Source organism: Sciurus vulgaris (assembly GCF_902686455.1).
Source record: "Sciurus vulgaris genome assembly, chromosome: 11".
Classification (NCBI taxonomy): Eukaryota; Metazoa; Chordata; class Mammalia; order Rodentia; family Sciuridae; genus Sciurus; species Sciurus vulgaris.
The window spans coordinates 83,211,350-83,237,738 of NC_136472.1; the positions used below are offsets into that span (position 1 = coordinate 83,211,350).

General features: G+C 32.9%; 1 protein-coding gene across 12 annotated transcripts in view; it reads right to left on the bottom strand.

The window, feature by feature from the left end:
• Nucleotides 1-26,389, bottom strand: part of PICALM (phosphatidylinositol binding clathrin assembly protein) — a 106,374-nt gene that overhangs the window by 39,413 nt on the left and 40,572 nt on the right. For all 12 annotated transcript variants that reach the window (XM_079105582.1, XM_079105581.1, XM_079105580.1 and 9 more), the window contains exons 3-8: nucleotides 24,742-24,817; nucleotides 21,599-21,701; nucleotides 12,247-12,340; nucleotides 7,495-7,606; nucleotides 5,819-5,925; nucleotides 3,740-3,781 (exon numbers count right to left, since the gene is read on the bottom strand). In XM_079105582.1, the coding sequence (XP_078961708.1) occupies nucleotides 3,740-3,781; nucleotides 5,819-5,925; nucleotides 7,495-7,606; nucleotides 12,247-12,340; nucleotides 21,599-21,701; nucleotides 24,742-24,817 (534 nt within the window). The remainder of the gene's footprint in view (nucleotides 1-3,739; nucleotides 3,782-5,818; nucleotides 5,926-7,494; nucleotides 7,607-12,246; nucleotides 12,341-21,598; nucleotides 21,702-24,741; nucleotides 24,818-26,389) is intronic.

Sequence of the window (26,389 nt, forward strand, 5' to 3'; positions counted from 1 at the left end):
CCCTGCCCCACACCTGGAAGAAAGGAATGCTGAAAAGAGAGGCCCAGAAGAATCTGAACAGACGAGTCTGAGTTTTTCTACTCAGTCTGTTAGCATTAGATCATACCCTTTTTGTCCAATCATATTTCTACAGAGCTGTGCACACTTTTTCAATCATGGTTATACAAAAAAAAAAAAAAAAAAAAAAAATCATGGTTATACAATGAAATCTCCATAAAAACCCTAAAGGTCAGGTCAGAGCACTTCCGGAAGTGGCATGCTCAGAGAGGGCTTGGAAGCTCCATATCCCTTTCCACATGATTCATCTTATAAACTCTTTATCTGTATCCTTTATAATAAACCAGCAAAACTATTTCCCTGAATTCTCTAAATCACTCTAGCAAATTAACCAAACCTGAAGAGGAGGGTTATTAGAATCCTAATTTATAGGTAGCTAGTCAGAAATACTGGTAAAACAACCTTCTACTGATTCACAACTCAAGTGGGAGGAAGGTGGCACATTTGGGGACTGTGGGATCTGGCTATCTTCAGGTAGAGTGTGTCTGAATTAAATTGAACTGAAGTGACTTAGGGGACACCCAGCTGGTGCTACAGGACTTCTTGCTTGCTGTGTGGGGGGAGAAACTTTACACATCTGTTATCTCAAATTATCTGTGTTTTGAGAGTATAGTAGGATATACCAAGTTTAATTCTGTACTGCCACTGTGTGTTTACAACTTATATAATTTATTGATTCTATTCATATTAAGTTCAAGAACTGATAAAATTATGCTACAAACCAAGTACATCTTATCTGAAATGTTTAGGATCAGAAGTCTTCTGGATTCCTTAATTTGGAACATTTGCATACATATATAATGAGATATCTTGGGGATGGGTTCCAAATCTAAACATGAATTCATGTTTCATAATACACCTGACACACATAGTCTAAGAGTAATTTCATACAGTACTTTTTGTGTGCTTGCATTTTGACTATGGTCTATCCACATGAGGTCAGATATAAAATCTTCCAATTGTAGTATCATGTGGGCACTCAGTTTCAGGTTTTATAACATTTTGGTTTTTGAATTAGGGATGCTCAACCTACATCAGAAATCAAACTTGTAATTGAACATGGAGGGGGACACAAAAGATTGGGGTGATGAAAATGATCTGTCTTGAATGGTTTACTGGTTAAACAAATGTCTACATCTAAGAAATGTCACTGAAATGGATATTTAATATGATATATTTTTTAAAAACTACTAGTTTAGAACTCATAGACTAGTGGTCAGATATCAAACTTGTGTTAGGAAAGGGTAAATTTCTTTCAAGAGGAAATCTTCCAGTGTGTAGGACAAGAACAGTTCATTCTAAGCAAAGCAAATGCATCAATGACATTTTTTGGGGTAGGGGTGGGTACCAGGGATTGTACCCATGGGCACTTAACCACTGAGTTCTGTTTATATTTTATTTTGAGTCAGGATCCTAAGTTGCTCAGAGCCTTGCTAAGTTGTTGAGGCTGGTTTTGAACTTGTGACCCTCCCGCCTAAGCCTCCCAAGCTGCTGGGATTATGGGCATGAACCACCCTGCACGGCTCAATGACATTTCTTTACCCCAAATATTCTTTAAGATTTGAGATAGTTTCTGGGTTACAGAATCCAAAACCAGAAGAGGCAGCACCTAGCTAATTCTTCTACAAATTATAACTTTAATGATTTCTTTCAGTATTTTCTCTAAACAGTATACCAAGACCTTACCACAAGGGAGATCTAGGAGAAAACCATTTAAAATAAAAAAAATAGATTATAAGTTTGACTTTTATGATGAAAACAGAACATACATGTATCTCTCCCCCCAGCAAAGAGTCTGTTAATCAGATGATAAGAGCTTGTGGCTAACATTTTTAAAAAGTTCTTCTAACAACAGCAGTACGTTAGCTATCTTGCATAGGATCACTGAATTCATGAAGTAGGCAACAATTAGCACATCCACTTCACAGATAAATCACAGGTTAAAACTGTGCCCATTCAAAGTGTACTTCACTTTTTTTCTGAAGGGTTTAAGATGTGGTTTACAAATATTAAAGTTACAAATTTTGACAAATCATTTCTAAAATTCCTCCTAAGCATAGTAACTTTGAGAAAATGCAAATGTGCAGTAAGAGTGAAAAAAAAATTTGATGCTTCACATCCTAGACAGAGAAATTTATTTTAAAAAATAAATAATTGCCAATTTCCATTCTTCTACATTACCACCATCTTACCTAAAGTGTAGACAACTTTTTGTTCACTCCTGAAAAACTTCTGAATCACCAAAAGAATGCCTGGCTTGTTCTTTTTGCTTAGAGATCAAATAAAGAGGGAGGGAGGGATGGAGGCTGGCCAACCCTGCTCAATTATAATGCTATGAACATTAAACTATAAATGTTGACAGCTGTAATTTCTATGTATTACCTAGGTTGATTATTTTAAAACAAAATATAGAAGTTGGCATGACAAATGGGATTCCTGATGGAACAATTCGAAGCTGCTGGATCATTTTATACCACACATTCTTCAAGCAGTGACTTGTCTCATACTCGGCCCAGAATAACATGCTCTGTCTTAACGAAGCCATTTTATCTCATGTGGACATATGGATGAGTGCTTTACTTACATATAACCCATAACTAGATCTACGGCATACTTAGTCTTAAGTTCAAAGGGATAAATCAGAATGAATACAAAGAAACAAAATAAGAAACAATCATAAGAAAGTGTATGAGAGATGTCATTGAATGGTTCAAACCAAGGTAAAAGAGATGTCACCTATTAAGGACATAACTGACATAAGTGATTTAAGAAAGACAGTTTATGCCAGGTACTTTTCTAAATACTCAGTAAACAAACAGAATAAGTCAGAAGAAACTGCAGGTATAATGTTTCTTTCCCACGATTTTTTTGAAGATGATGTTAAATAACAATTAACATTAACTAAATATTTAGTGCTCTACATTTTTTTCAGGTATTAGCTCATTTAATCTCCAATGTACCATGTGAGGTAGGTACTACCATATCCCCATTTTACAGATGATGAAAGTTAAAGCATAGAGAGAGTTCCCCCAAATCACCAGCCAGCTAAATGCAAACAGAACTTAAGCTTTGACAGATTTATCAAAGTCTGCTCTCTTAGTCCTGTATTATACTTTGATGTTTATCCTATTTAATACTCCCATAATACTCCCATCTGAGCCAAAGAGTCAAAGCAGAACTTTTTTTAAAAAAATATATTTTTAGTTGTAGATGAACACAATATTTTTATTTATTTATTTTTATGTGGTGCTGAGGATCAAACCCAATGCCTTACACATGCTGGGCAAGTGTTCTACCACTGAGCCACAACCCCGGCCCCAAAGTCAACCACCAATATAATGAAAATTTTGTACAATACTATTCTAAGCTCAGTTTCAAGGTTTTTTTTTTTTTTTTTTTTCTTTTTTTTTTTAACTTTTTTGGCAATGATTGGGGTGGGGTGGAGGGACTAAAGGGAATAAATAACGGAATGGTACAGAATAGTAGTGGATAGGATGATCATTTTATGTGATCATTATATCTGGTTACAATGTTAGAACAATCTTCAGCAATATCAAAATGGTAAAATCTGCTGAGAAAAAATTATACTGATCTCCTTGACAATAGGGATTAAAGATTATTTATCATCTTAGCACTGTAGTATATAACAGAAAGTGAACTGATATTTTAATAATATACTTACCTGTGAAAGGTCTGGTATATCACCTCTGTCAATTCCAACTTGCTGTAAGAAGAAGCATTGTATTTAGCAGATGAAATTATAATAAAGATGTTTGTAAATAAAATGTGGGGAAATGACATATTGTAGAATGACTTCTTAAAAACAGAAAAATATTTAATCTCAGTGTCTCCAATGGCACATGTATTATTTGATGGCTCTATGAATCTTAAACAGTAGAGAAACTTAAGTCAGAAATTGAAGTGAAGCCTATTTAAAATTCCAGTGTCTTCTAAATACCTTTGTAAGCAACCTTGCTACAAATCTGAAAAATTCTGTCATATAATAAAAACACTATGGCAAGAATAAGGAAGGATAATCACAAGTTCCTTAGGACATAGACACTTAAACAAACCTGATGATATCAACTTTGTCATTCTCCATAAAATAAGCTTTTCCTGACAATCACCAAATGTATGTTTAGTCAGGTAGTTCTGATTTTATACAAAGGTCAAGGGATATCTAACCAGGATATATCTGTGTCCATAAAACTCCCAACACACTTTCACAATGTTCAGGTAGAAGGCAATTTTCAGCAAAAAAGATAAAAGTTCCTACATTACTCTAGCACAGAAATTAAGAAAACTGTACTTCCTCCTGTGGTCATGTTTCATCTTCAAATCATTCTTTCTTCTTTTTCTCAACCTCCAAGGATCACAGAATGATGTTAATAGTTCATTATTGCCTGAGATATGTGTCCCCTTCAAACATAATTCAAAAGGTTACTCTTGCCTTTACTCCCAAGAACTAAGATCTCTTAAAGTGCAAGCCCACATAGTCTCATGACAGAGTATTTTAAGGCAAAGGAGTGTTCACATTTCTCAGATTATATGGAGCAGATGGTTCTAGAGATGAAGTGCTTAAAAACTTATGCCAGTAACTGTTAACTATCAAATGCAAAGAATGTGAGAGAACAAAGAAAAAAAATCAACAAATTAACACTTATTTTAAAAATTTACTGCAATCTCAGCATAAATTCTACTTTCATGTTTTTAGCATATAACTAATCCTACAGAAATATAAAAAAAAAAATCAATTTATCCTTGAAAGATCTTTAAATCCAAAATAAATTTCAGTAGGCATCATAAAATAGCAGAAAAACAACAAGGGTAGGGCTGAGGGTATAGCTCAATATAGTAGAAGGCTTACCTAGCATGCACAAGGACCTGGGTTTAATCCCTAGTACCACAAAAACAAAAACAAAAAACCACAAGGCTGTTTTCTTTAAAGTTCTCATTGTCCTGTTCTATACTACACCATCTGCTATAGAATAATATACCACAGTAGTAATACAGCCTAGAATCGCTATCTTGCTAGTTCCAGAGTATTGTCTTTGATGTGATTGATCAAATTACTCTAGGGAGACATCTATGGCAGTAATGGGTAGACAGTGGAGAAAAGGAAAACCCTTGAAAGCTGCCTCTGGATTGACAAGATAATGCCCCCAAGCATTACTACATCTGTCTTCTGTGATAATTTCAGAAAATTAATTTTAAAATAGACTTGCAAAATTACATTATCCTACAATCTACTTTTCATGATTTTCAAAATCAATGATAGATATACAAATTTGCTATTGTATACAAAGACATTCTGAACTATGTGGCTCCAGTTGCAGGTCTCACTGAAGGAAAGGGAACATATACTGACACTGAATATTCTCTACCACAATTAACAGAATAACCCTTCTAAATTACATGGTTGATTATAAACATAAAAACCACAGCCTACATGGTTATATCGCTTATCTTATTTTACAGAGAACAACTTAAAAATAGATGATTTTAATATGCCCTACTGAATTAACTATACAGCACATATTTTATTAAATGTATTATCAAATCCATAACCTATCAGAGAATTCAATACAGTATATTAACACTATATAAATATATATATATACATACATACATATATACAGTTTATATACTCGTTACTGTACTGAAGACATTTCTTTCATTTGGATAATGAGTGATTTCCTCAATATCCATACTCACAGACAAAAAGCAAGTTAGGAAGCCCAGTCCCTGAAAGATACTTTACCTCTGCAACTTTGAGAAACTCTGAGATTCTTGTCATCCTAGTCAAGAACTTCTTATAGATGTCAAGACCTTCTTTGCACTGGTTCTTTTTCATATCAAAATATTTTTCTGCCAAAAGTAAATATAAAAATACTTTTATTCACATAAAATGTAATACTTAAAGGAAAAAGATTCAGTAACAGCTCCAAAAATACCATATAGGTCTCTCAAAGGATATACCCTACGACAAAAACGTGTTAAATTAGTTTAGGTTTTAAAGCAAATCAGAAGAGGTGTTATTATATTAAAAATAGAAAATTACTTGATTTTACTCATATTACTAGTTTGCTCAACAACTACTACTGTCAAAATTCCCTAAGTATATATTTGCAGTATACATATCATACTTTATTTTAAAAAGCAATAATACTTACAAATATTTTTACTAATAGTACATTAGTATTAGCACATTAAGATGCCGACTTTACCAGGTTCAAAGTTACTTGGAAAGCTCATTTAAATTTAATGTGAAAAGCAATAAAGACCTTAATTTATACCAATCTTAGGTTGGAAGACTATATTTTTCAGAACTTTATAGAAAAGAACACCCTACATTTCTCCTTATGAAAAAAAAAATAGGCCCAGTTTTCCTATCTTCATAGATTAAAGCATCTCCGAATAAAATTGTTACACTAGTTTATCAAAATTAGATTTAAATAAGTACTTTCTAAAGGGTGGATGGGGAGAGAACGAGCACACTGAAATAAAAATACTTGACATCTGACACTTAATATTTTGGCACTCTTTGCAGGGATTTTTTTTTTTTTTTTAATTTCACCCAAGTCACACCAAAATAAATGAGTATTTTTAAGCAAAAATTACTTTCATTCCACTGAATACACAAGAAAGTTCTACAAATTCTTATCATGCCTAAAAGTAAAAGGCACCCATAAAAATAAATGCTTAATGCATCCAAATAATTTTTCATTTTAAAATTAAGTTTATGGACCTACGGCATAGCTCAGTGGGAGACAAGAGTGTAAAATTCAAGATACCCTGAGTTCAATCCTACCACACCCTTGCCCAAATTAAATTTAGGGTAAAAAAAAAAAAAGTCAATTTTACAAATCTCACTATGGAATAAAATGTGAGGAAATAAGATTTCTGTAGGACCAAAATTTGGGTTTTTTCCCATTTTAATAAATATAGCATAGAATTTACTATCTTAAATCAACTTAATTTTTAATGGATTTCTTTTGCATATTTCTGAAATATAAAACATGGGTAGAAGAAATAGATAATAAAGTTCAGTTGGGCAATGTGGCATATCCTATAATTCCAGTTACCCAAGAGGTTGAGGCAGAAGGACCACAAGTCAACACCCACCTTGCAATTTAGAAATTTCCTAAGTTTAAAAAAAAAAAATGTTGGGTAGGGCGAGTGCCCCCTGGGTTCAGTCACAGTACTGCAATACATAAATACATAAATACAATCTAAGGCCATCTAGCTGAACATGCTGGCTATAAAAATATGAATTTAATAACTTGCACATATAATCAGGCATAGAATTTTCTACAAATAAATTACAATGAACACATCCCAATGAACTTTTAGGCAGCTTTAAGTAACAACTCAGTCAATATTATTTATTCATATAAGTTAAGAAACAAAATGTTATTAGGTTACAATAGTATTTACCCAACAGATTAATAATTCCTTCATTGTATGCTGCAAATAGTCTAATGGCATCTTTGAACAGGAGCATGAAGGCAGCATTTATTACCCCATTTGTAAGTTCATTGCTATTAACCTGGAAGAAAAATGGAAAATGAGATTAGCTAATTTTATGTTTTATATGAAAATGACTAAAAGACTCTCTTCAAATTAAAACAGTAAATTCGAACATTTAGGCATATTAGAGAAAAAGTGTACATTTACTCTGTAAACCTACACTACATATAAATTTCCTAATATGTGAATTTTTTGATTTCTTACAATTAGAGTTATAAGCCAAATATTACAAAAATCTTAGTATAAGATTCATATTTACATAAAAAATACAAGCAAACAAAATTGACCATTTTTGAACATTCATTTTAGTGCATAAATATGTCATGAGGGGAAAAAATAATGTCATTTACCCTTTAACTTCTGAAATTTCTAGACTATATTTCTCAAGTCTTTTATTTAAAAATTTACGGTACTATATACTTCTATAAACAGCAAACTGAAGCCCATTTCTAGACAGAAGCTCATGAAACACTTACTGAATTATTTTAAAATAAGTATTAAGTATTGGATGGGCTATTACAATCACTGTAACACTGAGAAAAGGTAGACAGAAGATAGGCATTTTCTTTTTAAGTATACCTTTTCCCAGTATTACAAACTGACTTACCTCATGTGGTCCCTGGGAAAATTAAGTGATATCATGATTAAGAATAGTCTACCACAGTAGCTGACACATAAATTATATTGTAACAAAAAATAGCACTGATTTATCTATCAAGCATACTGGAAATATCTTTATTTTTAATATAAGGAATCAATCAAATGGATGAACCACGTAAATCGCTATATACATTAAAACAGGAGTCAGCAAGATGGGGCGTTGGGGAGAGTAAAGGGTCAGACCGTAAATGTTTTAGACTTATGGGCCACCCAGTTTAAGGACTCTGCTGTTACAATATGAAAGCAACCATGGACAGTATGTAAACCAATGAGCCTGACTATGATCCAGGAATACTATTATGAACACTGAAATCTGAAATTTCTTATAATTTTCACCTATCACAAAATACTCCTCAAAATTTTTTCAACTGTTTCAAGATAGAAAAACAATTTTTATCTCATGTGCCACACAAAACCAGGCAGCAGGCTGCAGTTTGATAATCCTGCTCTATTCTTTGAAACACAGGATTCATTTACTGGACACTTAACTACGTGCCATGCATTCTTGGACAATGGGGATATAGCAGAGAACAACACAGATCTACTTCCTGCCTGAAGAAGCATTAAGACTAGCAACTGATAACATAAGTTAAAGAAAAAAATCAATTTCATCATGAAATCATCACAATCCCATTCAAGGGATTAACACAGGCCAAAATGAGAGAAGGGATGGGGGCTATATCAAGAAAAGAAAACTTACAGACCAATATCCTTGATGAACATAGACACAAAAATCCTTAATGAAACTTACCAAATCAAAGAAGGCATGTAGAGAGTCGATATAAAGATACAGGGAAGATTGGTGGAAGAGAACAAGAGGTAGAGAGTACAAATGGGAAGGGGAGAAAATATGGACTATATTTAACAAAATCATGTTATATGCATATATAAATGTACCAAAAGAATTTCTTTATGTATATGTAAGTATGAATCAAACAAATAAATAAATAAGCAAAAGGAAAATCAGTATAGTAGGGGAAAAAGAATAAGAGGAGGGAGAAGAAAAGGGAAGGGGCATAAATAGGGATTGAAATCAAATTCTTTACACTTATGGTTTTTGTCAAAATGCACCCAACTACTATGTATAATAATAATGCTCTAATTAAAAAAAAAAAAAAAAAAAAAACTTAGCAAATCATATTTAACAACACATAAAGAAGACTGTACTTTATGACCAAATTCATTTCATTCCAGGGATGCAAAGATGGTTAAAATACATGAATCAATAAATGGAATTCACTACATAAATAGAATTGAGGATCAAAACCATATAATAATCTCAACAGATGCAGATAAAGCTTACAACAAAATTCTGCACCTATTTGTATAAAAAATAATAATAATACTGAAGAAACTAAGAGACAGAAGAAAGTTACCACAACATCATAAAGACTATATGGGACAAACCCAAAGCCAATATTACAGTGAATGGAAAAAACTGTAAGTATTTCCTCTAAAATCAGTAACAAGACAAGGATGTCCACTCTTACCACTCCTATTCAATATAATTACTTAAAATTTTAGCCTGAGCAATTAGGCAAGAAAAGGAAATAAAAGAGATACAAAGAGGTAAGAAAGAAGTCAAATTACCACTGTTTGCAGATGTTAAGATCCTATACTTAGAAGATCCAAAAATCTCCATTAGAAGATTTCCAGAGCTAATAAAAAAATTCAGTAAATCAGCAGGATACAAAAATCAGCACACAAAAATCAATAACTTTCCTATACACCAATGAATTTACTAAAAAAGAAATCAGGAAAATAATTCCATTCATAATAACCTCATGAAAACATACATAAATAACGTACATATGTACATAATCTAAGAATAAATCTAACCAAGGAGGTAAAAGACTTCTACAATAAAAATTATAGATCACTGAAGAAAGAAGGTGAAGAAGACCATGAAAGATGAATGGGGAGGAAGAACTGATACCGTTAAAATTACCAAAAGGAATCTACAGATTCAATGCTATCTCCATTAAAATACCAATGAGTCTTCACAAAAAAAGTCCTAAAATTCATATAGAAGAATAAAAGATCCAGAACAGCCAAAACAACTCTAACCAAAAAGAACAATGCTGGAGGAATTACAATGCTCTATTTTATATTATACTAGAAAGGTATAGTAACAAAAACTGCATGGTACTGGTTTAAAAAGACATATGAATAAATGGAATAGAAGACAGAGAGACGAACCCACCCAGATACAGTCAACTAATCCTCAACAAAGGTGCCAAAAATATACACTGGAAAAAGACAGTCTTAACAAATGGTGTTGGAAGAAGTGAAAATCCTGGTGAAGAAGGAAACTATAGATTTCTATCCCTCACCCTGCACAAAAGTCAACTGAAAATGGATCCCAGACCTAGAAATTTGACCAGAAACCTTGAAATAGAGAGGAAAACATAGGATCAATATTCCAACATATAGGTGCAGGCAACAACTTCCTCAGTAGAATTCCTAAAACTCAGAAAATTAGAACAAGTATTAAAAAATGGGATGGCATCAAATTTAAAAGCTTCTGCACAGCAAAGGAAATAAGAGAGTGAAGACAGCCAACAGAATGGGAGAAAATCTTTGCCAGATGTTTTTCCAATAGAGGAGTTAATATTCAGAATATATAAAGAACATAAAATTAACACCCCCCAAAACACAAAATAATCCAGTCAATAAATTGGCAAATAAACTGAATGGATACTTCTCAAAAGAAGAAATACAAATGGCCAACAAATGTATGAAAAAATGGTCAATATTTTTAGCAAACAGGAAATGCAAGTCAAAAAACTTTACTGAGATTTCATCTCATTCCAATTAGAAAGGCAATCCTTGAAAATATAAATAACATTCAAAGCTGGCAAGGATGCAGGGGGAAAGTAATAATATACAGTTCTTGAGACAAAATTAATACAGGCGCTCTGAAAATCAGTATGGCGATTCCTCAAAAGACCAGGAATGGAACCACCATATGACCTAACTATATCATTCCTCACTATTTATCATAAAGAACTGAAGTCATCATGCTAAATGATACATGCATACCCATGTTTATAGTAGCACCATTGACAAACTATGGAAACAGTCAAGGTATCCATCAAGGGATAAATGGATAAGAAAATGGGATACATATATACACAATGGAGTTTTATTCAGTCACAAAGAAAATGAAATTATGTCATTTGGAGGAAAATGGATGGAACTTGAGAACATTATGTTAAGCAAAATAAGCGAAAGTCAGAAGATAAAAAGGTCATGTTTTCTCTCATACGTGGAAGCTACAGAAGAAAAAGGAAAAGAAAAGGGGGAGAGAGTGTCCTCATGAAAATAGAAGGGACACCAGTGAAGTAGAGGAAGGGGACAAAGAGAGAAACAAAGGGAGGAAAAGACCTAATTATGTTATATGCATGTACAAATATGGAACAATAAATCCTGCTGTTAAGTGTAATTATAATGCACCAATAAAAATCAGAGGGGATAGGGAGAGGAAGAAGAAGAGAGAAGAGTTGCAAATGCTAACTTCCAACACAGTACAAACTAATGACAATGCTGGCAACTTGGTTCAGATAGTGGTCATTTAAATAAAATCTCCAGGGATCACAATGCCCTTTGGGTAATACATAACAGACTATGACACCATTTGAACTTCCCTTCATTTTTGATAATTATTATACTTATAAAACAGAAGTGAAACAATAAGGTGGCTATTCATAAAGAAAATCATTATGCATATATTAGATTTGAAAATAAAATACATTTTCAGATCAACCCCTTTGTCTTCTCCATCACTTTCTTTAGCTTATACATCTAAAATTCTAGAGCTAAAGAAACATATAAGAAATTAGAGCAAATCTAAAACATAAAAATGAAAAGGAATTTGTCTAGGGATATTTATAGAAAATATTTAGGCAAGTAGGGTTTTATAGTGTGAGAAAAGAATAAAAATTGGTTACAATGATGCAGTATTTTAAATCTTAAATTACAAATGTATAATTGACTTACATTAAAATCAAGGAGTGCATCCATTTGATTTTGAATAATTGGTACAGTTTTTAACAGTTTTTCTGTGTTCATTGTTCTCATAACTCCATCAGCCCTATTATGAAAGAATAAAAAAGAAAGAAACAAATGAATCTGCTAACAAATCAGATTTCAAACTCCCATCTGGGTCTATACTTAGGGAATAAAGTTTCTAATGAAATGTCACGAATTTTTAAGTCAATGTACTTAAAATCACACGCAAGGATCACACAGGGAAAAAAAAATAAAGTCACACTATATATTTCCAATAACACTGTGTTCATTTAAAAGCAAAAAGAAAGATGTAAAGCATGAGACATAAGAACTGAAGTTTATATTATATACCAGGTCAATGGTGTACTTTTCCTATAGGGAAACGATATGATCTTCACAATCACCACTCATGTATGTGAAAGTCAGACTTAATCAATTAAAAAAAAGAAAATCATTTGAACACTGAACAGTTAAAACATTATGTAGTTGTTACAGATTGGATGTGAGATGTTCTCCAAAAGCTCATGTGTGATACAACACAAGGTTTAGAAGTGGAATTAATGGGTTATGAGAGCTTTAACCCAATCAGTGAATTAATTCCCTAATGGGATTAACTGAGTAATACTTGAAGGCAGATAAGGTGTGGTTTGAAGAGGTGGGTTACTGGGAGTGTGCCTTTGGGTATGTATTTTGTATCTGGCAAGTGGAGTCTCTTTCTCTGTTTTCTCATCATCATGTGAGCCGCCTCCTTCTGCCACACTCTTTCACCATGATAGTCTGCCTCATCTAGAGCCCCAAGGAATGGAGCTGTCTATGGATCGAGACCTCTGAAACTGTGAGCCCCCAAAATAAACTATTCATCCTTCAAAATTGTTCTTGTCAGGTCTTTTTGTCACAGCAGTGAAAAGGCTGACTAAAATGAGAGTTAAGAGCTGAACTCAAGTCTTGGACCACTGTTGTATTCAAAGTATTTTATTCAGGACTCAAATAGCTTATAATATAGATTATAGCTAAAACCTAATCAACCACAATCCAGATACCAGGAAAAAAAAATTAAGCTATGAAAAGCAACAATAATGCTTTGCAGGAAACAACAGTTAATAAACACTGAACTGCTTTAGTTAGGCTGCTACTAACCAGTTTTACCCTAAATAGTCTTACTAATACAATGTGTTAACCCATTCATCAACTGTTTGAAACTATTTCCTCTCAAGTAACTACCTAAGCTGATACCAGCTGCTGGAGTTTGGGCTGAGAATACCAATCCCTCTTTGCAAACCTTCATTTTCATAAACATCACATTCTCATTAGTTTCCATCAGTTCCCTTTTCCCTCTCTCTTCTTGTTGAAGTTATTTTTTTACCTTCTGGTCTTTCTCTAGTACAAAAGACTTGTACATTGGTTCAGTCTTTTTTGGCTAACTTCAACATCTTGATCTCAAAGCTCCTTTACAGCATCCCCTATTCTTACAGTCAGATCCTTACTGTCCCAAGATACACTATTCCACTCCTTAGCTCTTAGATTTTAAAAAGACAAAATTCAGCCACCTTACCCTATGACAATAACCTTTTAAACTTCCAAATGCTTTGGTGAAGTATCCTCAAGCTAAAAACTATTTGACCTCATCAAAAACCTCAATTTATCAACTCTACAGCTACCTACATTGATCCCTTCTCATTTTTACTTTCTTTATGTAGCTTATTATTCCACAGATCATTGTTGAAAACACCCTCTTACAAATATCCCTAATTTCTTGCACCCGTCTTCTTTCACTGCAATCATCTGGAAAATTCACAATTCTGGCTAAACAAATGTTTAATTCAATTAAGCTACGTGTGCCTATACACACACAATTGTGTACTAGTAAGGAAAACCATACAACTGAGCAAACTGGCAAAAATGAATTCATGACCATCAACCTTTAATAGGTATTCAACATTGTGAGCAATCTTCTTAGCTTTGTTTAGTGTACTCCTTTCCTAAGTATGTTCATAACTATTTCTCCTACTTCTATATTGCTGTCTACTCACATAAACTCTTGGATCATAATCTCCCAAAGTACTTCATTCAGAAATAAACACCAAAAAAGACACTGTCTGGTCTTCTTGAAACCCAAACTATATCTATTTGGTCTCCTCCTATTGCAATGGAAGAGGTCTTTTTCTATCAAACAGAAATACCACTTATGCAGGTCTTCAGCATCCCATTCGGTCAGTCCATTGTCCTCTTTTTAACATAGCACCACTCAACAGAACTACCTGTGATGATGAAACTACTCTATATCTGCATAATTTAATATGGTAGACTGACTAGTTAAATGTGGCTACTAAACATCTGAAATTTGGCTGATTCAAGTGAAGAGATGAGTTTTTTATTTCATTTTTACCAATTTCATTTTAATTAGCCTTATTTAGCAAGCAGCCAGTGCAGCTCATTAATTGATTTTTATACCAGATAATTCCCTTAGAGATACAAGCAAAAATTCTAGGATCACCAATCACCATTTCTTAAAAACAAAAAAATTCTCTCTCCCTTTCTCTCTCACTCACCCGCCACTAATCCCTATTCCCATCCAGCAGCTACTCCCCTACAGAGCCAAGCAAGCTTAACAAAAGAGTTCACATATTACCTTACATTTATTTTTCAGTTCATTCCAATGAATTCCCACTATCACCAGTCCAGTTAAACTTCTCTAGGGCATAGATAAACTCTGTGTTGCTTCTCCTTTCTGTACTTACTTTTTGGTGAAACTGGGGGATTAAGGGCTTCTCACATTCTAGACAAGAGATCTATCACTGTGCTACATTTCCAGTTCCTCCAATAGGTACTTTATTACCTCATCTAACTAGACTTCTCAACATCATTCAAAAGTTTCCCCTCATTCTTTTCTTTTTTTGTGGTGCTGGGGATCGAACCAAACCTAGGACCTCAGGCATGCCAAGCAGACACTCTTACCTACCACCAAGCCATTCCCAGCTAACATTTTCCCTCATTCATGAAATATTCCCTTAAACATCCACTACATCTCTCTCCTTGCTTTCTTCTCATCTCACTAGCATTTAGTTCAATATTGTTTGTTGGCTCCTTATCCTCTACCCACCCTCTAAAATAGATGTTGGTGTACCTAAAAGTCATTCTGGGTTCTCTCTTCTCATTCTATCTTTACTCTCCCGGTTAAATGTCATTCTCAAGGTTGAAATCACCAAAATGCCATTAACACACTCATATTTCCAGAATGCTTAGTTTCGAGTTACTATGTCCAATTGCCTATTTGGTATTTCAGGCTGTTTAAATCACATGTATCTCAAAGATAGTATTTCCAAATTAGGTCCTTAATTCTTCATTCTTATTGATTTATTTTTTAGTTGTAGATGAACACAATACCTTTATTTTTTATGTGGTGCTGAGGACTGAACTCAGGGCCTCACACCTGGTAGGCAAATGCTCTACCACTGAGCCCTACCCCTACCCCTACCCTCAGGGTCTTACTTCTTTATCACTAGACACTATATTCTTTCCAAAACCTTCCTAGTAAAAGATGTCATCTTCTCAGTGTCTTTTATCCCAGAAATTGAGGGAATGTTTTTGACTCCTTCATTTCTCTTTAGCCTCTGCATTTCTTACCAGAAAACATTAAAATTCTTCAAGTAAGAAAAATCTTAGTTATTTATCATATGCTCATATCAGATTTCAGAGAAGCTCAAATACTTAACAAATCCAAATATTTGGTTATGATTCAATGACTTCATATTTCATGCATAATATAAGTTTTTATACTTCATAAACAGACTGATACTTTCTTGCCAAATTTAAGAAAGCAATGGATTAAAGGCTTGATTTCCATGTCCTATTAAAGGCAATCCTGAGTTACTCCTTCTTTTGCTTATACAACAAAATCCTGTCACTTGGGATGCTACCAATTTAGACTACAAGATAATTCAGCATAGTGATTTAATACTACCAAAAAACAAAATGTAAAAAAAAAAGAAAGAAAATGAAGGAACAAATACTTAACAAACAACTGAAAAGATAAATCTGCAGGCAATTTATGGGGTCCTTTATACATAAAACCATTTCATGTACTGTTTATAAACTCATTTGCTCATCTTTGTGAAAACTATTAATATCTTCTATGTTTAAACACTTTGACAAATCCTGAAGCTATAAACATAAAACTATTTTCCCACAGATGTGACAGTGTCATATACTGACAAAAATAAAGCTTTCTCAAAATATTCAAATAAATTCTAGAATAATGACTAAAAATTTGCCAGAATAACAAAAGGTGCCTTACAGAGAAAATAAAATATACATCGAGTCAAAAGCCATTTAATGGCTTGCATGTGTGGGGCACTGGTTCGATCCTCAGCACCACATAAATAAATAAAATAAAGACTTTGTGTCCTTACAACTAAAAAAAAAATTTTTTTTAAAAAGCTGTTTAACCATTTTTCTGGGTAATTCATTTTGGTTTTTCAATACCCTATATTTTCATTTAAAAGGCGATTATTGGGAGCCAAAGAAATAGCTCGTTTTGGAGAGCGCTCGCCTAGCATGCGCAAGGGCTGCGGTTCGAATCCCCAGTGCCTCGAATGAGGAGGGGAAAAAAAAAAAAGTTGGGGGGCAATTATTGGCTTCTATGTCATTTTTTAAAAAATGAATCAAGTTTAAATATAAAATACTGAATCCATAAATGACAATGTCGATCCATATAAGAGAAAAATATGCACAGGTAATTGATCATTTTGGGGTAGAAAAGCTTTCCCTGAGCTAGCATGAAAGATAAGTCATAAAAATAAAGGTAAGTTTGATGACTTAATATTTTTAAACATTTTTAAAATTTTTTATTTGTTCTAATTAGTTATACATGACAGTAAAATGCACTAGGATACGTCATACATAAGTGGAGTATAATTTCTCATTCTTCTGGTTGTACATGATGTAGAATCCCACCAATTGTGTAGTCACATATGTCCATAGGATAATAATATCTGAATCACTCTATTATCCTTCCTACCCCATCTTCTCTTTTTTTTTTGGCAGTGCTGGGGATCAAACCCGGGGCTTTGTGAAAGCAAGGCAAGTGCTCTGCCAATAAGCAAGATACCCCAACCCAAGATTTTTAAACTTAACAACGTTAAAACAACGGGGGAAATATTTATAACCCTGACAACTTATTTTCCTAATACACAAAAAGTTCATCTGGTGAGTGCTTATCATGTGCTACATAGCATATATTCTATCTCATCTAACTCGCAAAAAAATTCAGATAGATAATACTATTCAAATCATCACTGTTTCACAGTTGAAATGACTCCGAGTTTGGATCAAGGCTTCACAATTCTGGCATCACATTCTAGTATAGTAGAAAAGGGTTGTACATGTGCCAAGAAATTGGTCCTTTAACCCTTCAGGTTCAACCAATCCTCTCCATTTATCTGAGTATCCTATATGACTAACATCAGTTTGTGTCACTATGTGAAAAAAAAGTTTGCAAGCTGATGGATATGTTAATAAAAGATCATTGTTTTTAGAAAACACGCATCAAAGTATTGAGAGATATAAACTATAAAAGGGCCTGAGACGTGTAACCCAATCTCAAAGCATTCATTAGAAGTAGTACATACACACACAGAATATAATTAAGCAAATGCTGGCAAAATGTTAAAAAATAATGATTCTGAGTAAAACACACAGAAGTTCTCTGTAATATTCTGGTAACATTTCCACAAGCAAAAATTATTTTAAAATAAAGGTTTTTCTGGGTTTTTTTTTTTTTAGTCAGCAAGCTAGCTTAACTATCTTACTAAGTTCCTCATTCAAATACAGTAAAGCTAGTTTTCAAACATATATTTGTCTACCTATGAAAGGCTGTGAAAGCTCTGACCACTATTCAACACAACAAAAAAGAATGAAAAATCTAATAGAGAAATGGCAATAGACATGAATTAACAAAGCATGAATGGTATTTTTTTTAAAAAAGAAAATACTACTTATTTAATTTACTAATATAAAATGCATACTAAATAAGATACATTTTCTATAAGGATGAATTAAAAAGGTATTGATAACTGTATTTAAGTCAATAATTGCTGAGCAATGTGTTGCATGCCTATAACCCCAGGGACTTGGGAAGCTGAGACAGGAGGATCACAAGTTCGAGATCAGTCTCAGCAACTTAGTGAGACCCTGTCTCAAAATAAAAAAGCCATCCCCAAGTATCCAAAAAAGGGAAAAAGAAAAAATCAATTTCACCAAACTTTTATAAAGGGAAATTTTGATATTTTCTATTAAAATGTTAACTGTATATGTCCTATGACTCATTAATCCTAAGAATTTATTCTATAATAAAACTCACTTAACAATGCACATGGGCTGGGGATATAGCTCAGTTGGTAGAGTGCTTGCCTCGCATGCACAAGGCCCTGGGTTCAATACCCAGCACCAAAAAAAAAAAAAAAAAAAAAAAAAAAAGAAAGAAAGAAAGAATGCACACATATGTAAAAGGATGGTCAACTCACTGCTTTTGTAAAAAAAAAAAAAAAAAAAAGGGATTAGATCAATTGTACATATAGAATATAATTCTACATTCATGCCTATTCAGAATGAGATGAATCTGTATGTATAGAGATTAAAAATGTCCACAATACACAGTAGGAAGGAAGCAATTTTCAAAGAATATGATCCAACTGTTATATAGTTTTCTATGTGCTTCATGCACACATTTATTTCTATTTACAAAGAAGATTAGATATGCCAAAATGTTAGCATTTCCTGTAAGTTAAACTGCTGTTGAATTTTTTAAAAAGTTTACTATTTTTATAAATGTAAAAAATTATCTTAAGCTGACAGTAGCACATGAGAGAGTTTGCTCTGTCAGATATAAAAATTTTCAATCTCCGAAATCTATAAATACCTTAATCTATAAATACCTTAAAGATGAACTTTACTGAAAACACTTTATAGTAAAGTATTAATGTAGCCCAACTAGAAAATGGTTTACTGGGCAGGATCCAGGCGTCAAGAACCAGGTTTCTAATATGAACCTCTCCTCTATCATCTATGAAGTGTCTAAAGCATGAAATAAAATCTGTAGAATTTAATTTTGGTAAGTTTCCAAACTAAAATCACTTCTTGATTAATTTGGGATTGTTAAAACAGAACACCTGAGTTCTGCTTCAAAATTCTTGCATAACTAAGCGTTACTTCAATATTTTTATGAAATTTTCTACTTCACTTTAATAATTTAAAATTTCAAGAGAACAAAGGAACATACCAATTGCTTAAGTCTTTGGGATGTTTGAGTTGCAGAGTAGCTCAGAAAGGAATCTACCAGAATATTTCTGCAGATGTCAGAGTAACCTCAAGATAGGCCTTGGCAACTAAAAGGTCCAGCAATGCCCCTCAAGAAAACCTTTAGTGACTGGGGCTATAGATCAATGGTACAGTGTTTGCCTAGCATATGTAAGGCCCTGAGTTCAATCGCAAGTACTGCTCCCCAAAAAAGAAAAAAAGAATATTTATTATAGGGAAAAAAAAAATCTGCCATCAGACATTATTCTTATGTAGGGAAAAATCTGTGTATATCAGAAGCATTGATTTTATCATTTTTATGACTAGTTCTTATACTAAGATAATTATTATTTGGGATACAGCAAAAACTAAATTCATCTTCTGCATTTGAGATTAAAAGAACCAAAACAATCCTGAAAAAGAACACAGTTGTAGGACTTACACTTTCTAATTTCAAGATTCACTATCAAAAAAAATAATCAAGTTAGTATGATACCGGCATGAGGACAGACATATAGATCAACAGAATTGCAAATTCAGAAATAAATCTTTACATTTATGGCCAATTCATTTTCAACAACAGTAGTAATACACCACCCCCCATGAGAGAAGAATAACCTTTTTATAAAATTGTGCTAGTACAATTTTGAACCCATGCTTCACACCATATATAAACATTATTTCAAAATAGATTAAAAACCTAGATTTAAAGGCTAACACTGTATCTTAGAATAAAACAGAAGTGAATCTGTGACCTTTTATTAAACAATGTTTTTCTTTGACATGATGCCAAAGTCCAAGCAACCAAATGGGGAAAAAATGATAAATTGAACTTAGTCAAAATGAAAATTTTTTGTTCTTCAAAGGACATCATCAAATCAATGGAAAAAAAAACAAGATACAGTAGGAAAGAAAATATTTGCAAATTATATGTGATCAAGGTACTGGTATCCAAAATAGTTGCAGAATATACAGCAGTGCCCTCTTATCCACACATGATAAACCCCAAGATGCCCAGTGGGTGTCTGAAACTGCATATAATACTAAACCCTATATATGACTATAGGTGAACAACAGGTGATAACACATATAAGCATGTTAAAAGATGCTCACTGTCATTAGCTATCAGGGAAATGCAAACTCCAAATCACAAGACAGTATTTCACATGCAGTAGGATGGCTACAATTAAACAAGAATAAAAATCAAATAAACAAAAAACCCAGAAAATAATGAGTTTTGGCAAGAATATGGAGAAACTAGAACTCCCCACTCACTGCTAGTGGGAATATAAAATGGTTCGCCTGTTTTGAAAAACAGTTTGGCAGTTGCTCAAAATGCTAAACCCAACAGTTACAGCAATTCCACTCCTAGGTTTACATCCAAGGGAAGTCAAAAGATAATCTACACAAAATCTTGTACAATTATGTTCACAGCAACATTTTTCCTAATAACCAAAAAGTAGAAAACCCTTGAATGTCCATCCACTGATGAACAGATAAAAAAAGATATATATCAACAATTAAGTATTAGTTGGCTATAAAAAAATGAAGTTCTGATATACGCTAAAACATTAATATTACAGATTAAATATATTATGCTAAATGAAAGAAGCCAGACATAAAATATCACATCTTGTATAGCTCCACTTATATGACCTGTTCAAAACAGATTCATGGTCACCAAGATCTGAGGGAAAGGGGAATGGGAAATGACTGCTAATAGGGTGCTGAAAATGTTCTAGAATTGAATAAAGGGAATAATGTCATAGAACTTTGTAAATACACAAAAAAACACTGAATTGGAGATTTTAAAAGGGTTATTTTTATATTATATGAACTTTACCTCAATAAAGCTGTTATTAAAGTTTTTTAAACTTGAAAAAAATCCTTCTACAAAAACTATCTGCCACCCTTCTTCAAAGAAAACTGAAGTTCATCTTTCAAAACTGGCTAAATTCCACAATTCATAATCTGAAAATTCCTATATTTTACATTGTTAAATATTCAAATTAATTAAATTAATTCAAAAAAAGAAAGCATAACTCACCCTCTCTTCACTTTTGTGAAATCAAATGCAACTTGTCTGTATGAAACTGCTTTTTCATTTAAATATCTACTATACCTCCTAATGAATGTAGACATGTCATATCCTGTAAGAAAAGGAAGTTTTCATAAATGACTAAAATCCCAATTTACCTATAAAAACAACTCATTTATTCAATGGTTATAATATCTTGATAATATAATTCAATTTAGTAATGTAAATTAAGTAACTAACGAATAACATTATCACATGAAATTCTGTAAGAATTAACTTTTTTTTTTTTTTAAGACAGGTATTGCTATTTTGTCCGGGCAGTCATCAAACTCATGATCCTCTTGTCTCAGCCTCCAGACTGTTGGGATTAAAGGCGTATCTGACCATGCCAGGGAAGAATTCACATTTTTAAAGTCAAGTGTGTCATATGTGACCTGAAAGGCCCTTTTCACTAAATTTCACTAAAAGAAGTCTATTTTGCTTCTGATCCACATTTCTATTCCTTATTCAACAGGAAATGGAAGAATATGTTCTCTTACACAACTCAATAACCTCACAACTCAAATTTAATATCCTTTGGAACTATAATACCATTCCTCAAATTACCTTACAAATTCTCTAATTTTTATACTTGAAGACAATCTCAATCCAAGATTTAAATCTTTGAATATATCATCCTTATAGAAAACTTTAACATGAAGTTTTTAACCCTGTAATTTCTATGGACAAACTTTTTCTGTAGAAATACTGTAGTGCCCTTTCTTGCTCCCCTATATGAATGTTTTCAATGAAACCTTGTACCTGAACACAAATCATTCTAGTATTTTGCTTCATTAAAATCACATTTGAAAACTTCAGCAATATAAAATGTCATTAATGTTATAAAAAAAACTTTAATGTTAGTTATTGCATGACTTGAGATGTCCATTTTAACTCTTCTTAATCTTAAAAAATTTAACTGTATTTGATCACTCCTGCTACTTTAAAAAGGCAATACCTGAAAATGACTGAAAAAATGTAATGAGACTAGATTTAGCATGATTACCACTTTGTTCAACAAATATTTATTGAGTGCCCCCCGCAAAATTCAGTGACGTGATGATCCACTGGAGAAAAATCAGTAAACAAAACTTTTAAAACTATGCTTTCCTCATCTAGCCGCCTCACACCTCTAGTGCACATCACTGGTAAATATGAATGTTCCTCAGCTCTTTGGTTCATATTATTCCCCCTAATCTATTCTACTCCATTCTCTCTAGTATGGGAACTATCTTCCATCTTTCAAGGCTCAGCTTCTTTGGAACATTCCTTTAACTATTCCTTGGTGATTCCACATTATTCTTACTCCAAGTACTACTGGTAACTATTAGTAGTACAACATGTCTATAATACTAGACTAGAGATTTATTCTATATGCCCAGTACGTCTGATATACCAGACTCCACACAACAAAATACATCCATAATCAAAATTACTTTTCAAAAATACCACTGATTACATGTTTTTAATTGTTGTTTTGTCTTAACAATCTCTTTAGAATGAGACAAAAGGGTTTATACATATGTCCAAGTAAGGTTTTTGTATATTATTCCCTACTAATTTCCTATTTCCTTAATGATAGAGGTTTTAAGAATTTTATTCCTTTACATGAAGGACAGTTTTAAGACCTGTTTTAGAGCAGTGTTTCACATACTGTTTTCCACAGATTTTTAAAGTTCCAATGAATAAGGAAAGTAGCAGCAGAAATAAAAGGATAAGTAGGGAGAGGGAGAGTTTCTTCCATTTCCCCCAAATCAGAGAAGACCCATATTTATTTGTTATAGATACCTGTCTTCTGGGTAAGATTTCATTTCAAAAGAGGGATCTACTGCTTAAAATTTGTCCTCCTTAGAGTACACTATAGCTCTTATTAAAATAAAATGAATTTTGTAACATATTTACTAGTCTTTCAGAATCCAGGTAATATTTCCATTTCACGAAAGGAAAAATATTGAACTAGGCAGTCCCTAACATAAACACTAAATCCCAATGATTTTATTTTCTTAAGAACCATATTCAGGCCTTCATTTACTCTACTGGAAGACCAGAGTAATCTCTAGAATAGTCTCAATGTCTTAAGACTTGGTTTATTCTGATTCAACTTGACCAAGTTATACTTTCTTTATATCATACATTCCCTGCTTCCAGAAAAAACTAAGCCTTCCACTACACTGTAAAATTGCAAGTCTTTCAAAATCTTGTGTCTGATTTTGGCTCAGAACAGTTTTTTGAGGGCTATTTGCCAAGAAGTCTTAAATTCTGTGAAATTTCATGTCTGTATATTATGTACCTGTGCTTAAGTCAATTCACTTCCTCATCCATTTCTCAAAGACAAACACAAGTCTCACCTTCCCTACAAACATTCCCCCAATTAAGTCTCACTTTAATATTCCCAAATCATTTGGTATGTCTTTATGCAGTTCATCCTAGAGTTGACATTCTACAATGCTAACAGCCTGTTCTGGAAATAAGTACAATAGATTCTAAGAAGACAGAATGGGCACAAACGGCTATAACCAGAATATGGCAATTTCAAAATTACTAAATTTAAAATAAAATAGAAGCTGTGTGTATCAATGAGCAATTCATCCAACACTATACTCACCTAAACTACTAAAACATAATATTTCAGCTACATTTCTTAGTATGAAACAAAACAACGAACAATAACAAAAGTAGATACACGATATCTCCCATGTTCCAGGCATTGCACTACACACTTTACAGTTAGTTATTAACTAGGTTTAAGTCTCATGATAACCCTATTGAATAGAGATTATCATTATTTCTGACTTTACAGATGCAGAGAGGTAAAATATCCTGCTCAAGTTCACACAACTGGTAAGCAGTAAAGATGAGATTCAAATCCAAGCAATCCAGTTTCAGAATCCATGCTCTCAATTAACAACCCTATACTGCCTCTCCAAGTTTGGGGTGTGAGGTAGTGAAATCAATCTTAATTTTCAAACTGAAAGTTTCCCCTCCCCCGACGACCTTCACTAAAACGTAAGGTTTAAATTAAAATACTACATGTTCTAACACACCAGGTTAAATTCTGTGGTAATCATATGTGATTACTCTAGATATTCTAAAATGAATTAAGTTGTCTTTACCTTGCAATCCACTTTTATCCAAAAAATTGCTTAAGTTAAACAATGTGTTTCTTGATGCCAAATACTGAATAAAACGCTGGAAAAAAAAAAAACAAACAAATAATTATATCAAATTAAGGTGCTGCCATCTCACAAACTCTAATTTGAAAATTAGGAGGAGAAATTATGGTTAGCACATTTCGTTGAGTTTAAAAGTTTAAATTTCTATTTTTTTAAGTTTAAATTTCTCATTCTCACTTATTTCATGAAATAGTTACCAGATATAACTAGGAATATATTAAAAGTCTAATGCCCAATGCTGTAGTATTAAAGTCAAAAATAATAAAAGGAAATAGGTACTTTTAATCAGGAACCAGTAATTTTGATTTTACTGCAGTGTATGTATTACAACCACAGCTAATCATATTCAGATCTCATCTGTACTTTATTTATTTACTCATTTACTTTTTTTTTTTTTTTTTTGGCGGTGCTGGGGATCGAACCCAGGCCCTTGTGCTTGCAAGGAAAGCACTCTACCAACTGAGCTATATCCCCAGCCCTACTCATTTACTTTTTGTGAACAGGTTTTGTTACATTGCCTATCCAGTTTAGCCTCAAGCAATCCTCCCATCATAGCCTCCCAAGTAGATGGAACTCTACAGGTGTATAGCACTGCGCTTAGCTGTATTTTAACTACCTGGTGTCCCAAATTTTTATGAATTTTTTTTTAAACAAAATACTCCTAATCATACAGAAAAACAATATTACAGAGAGCCCTCTACCCACTGCCCAGGTTAAATACATTTAACATATTCCCCCCAGATCTTGTTATAGAAACAAAACATTATCCATTTCATACATACACCTTTAATCTCAGTCCCCCTCAATCCCTCTTCAGAATTTATTACTCTTTTGAATCAGGTATATATCATTTCCACATTCTTCTCCACGATTTTTACTACATGTGTAAGTACTTATAAATGTAATCTTGTTTTCTATTTTAAATTTATGGAAATGTCATACTATACTTATTCTTTTGCCATGCATTTTTAACTCAACTATTCCCAAAGAATTATTAATTTGATATATGTGAATCTAGCGTACTCATTTAAATGACATACTATTCCAACAAACTAGTTTCTCATTTTGTAGTCATTTCTTAATTTACGGAATTTTAAGTTCTTTCCAACTTCCTCTTTTATTATTAATGCCGTACTAACATCTCTGAACTTGGTTTCTATGTGCAACTACTTAAGCATTCTAATGATACATACTTAGGGCTGAACCATTAGGTCAGCATTTATATAACAGTTCAGCTTTCCAAAATATTGTCAAAATGTTCTCCACAGTGCTTTTACCATAGTTTATTACCTTAACTTCTTTTTACACACAACTTGTAAAACAGCTAAAGAAATGCCTTTCAACTTCACTTTCTCCTGAGGATTCCCGTTTTTATTTTTAAAGTTTTTTAAATACATGCTGAGGCTTACAATAAACTAGTATGTACACAATCACCCAACTCAATCTTGTTCACCTGATTTCCACAAATTAACATACAAGGATTTTGAAAACCAGTTTGTGAAATGAAGATTCATGTTTCATCATCATCCTAAAACAATCTGTTTCAAAAAGGATTTAAAATATCCTAAGACAATTATTGGTATGATGT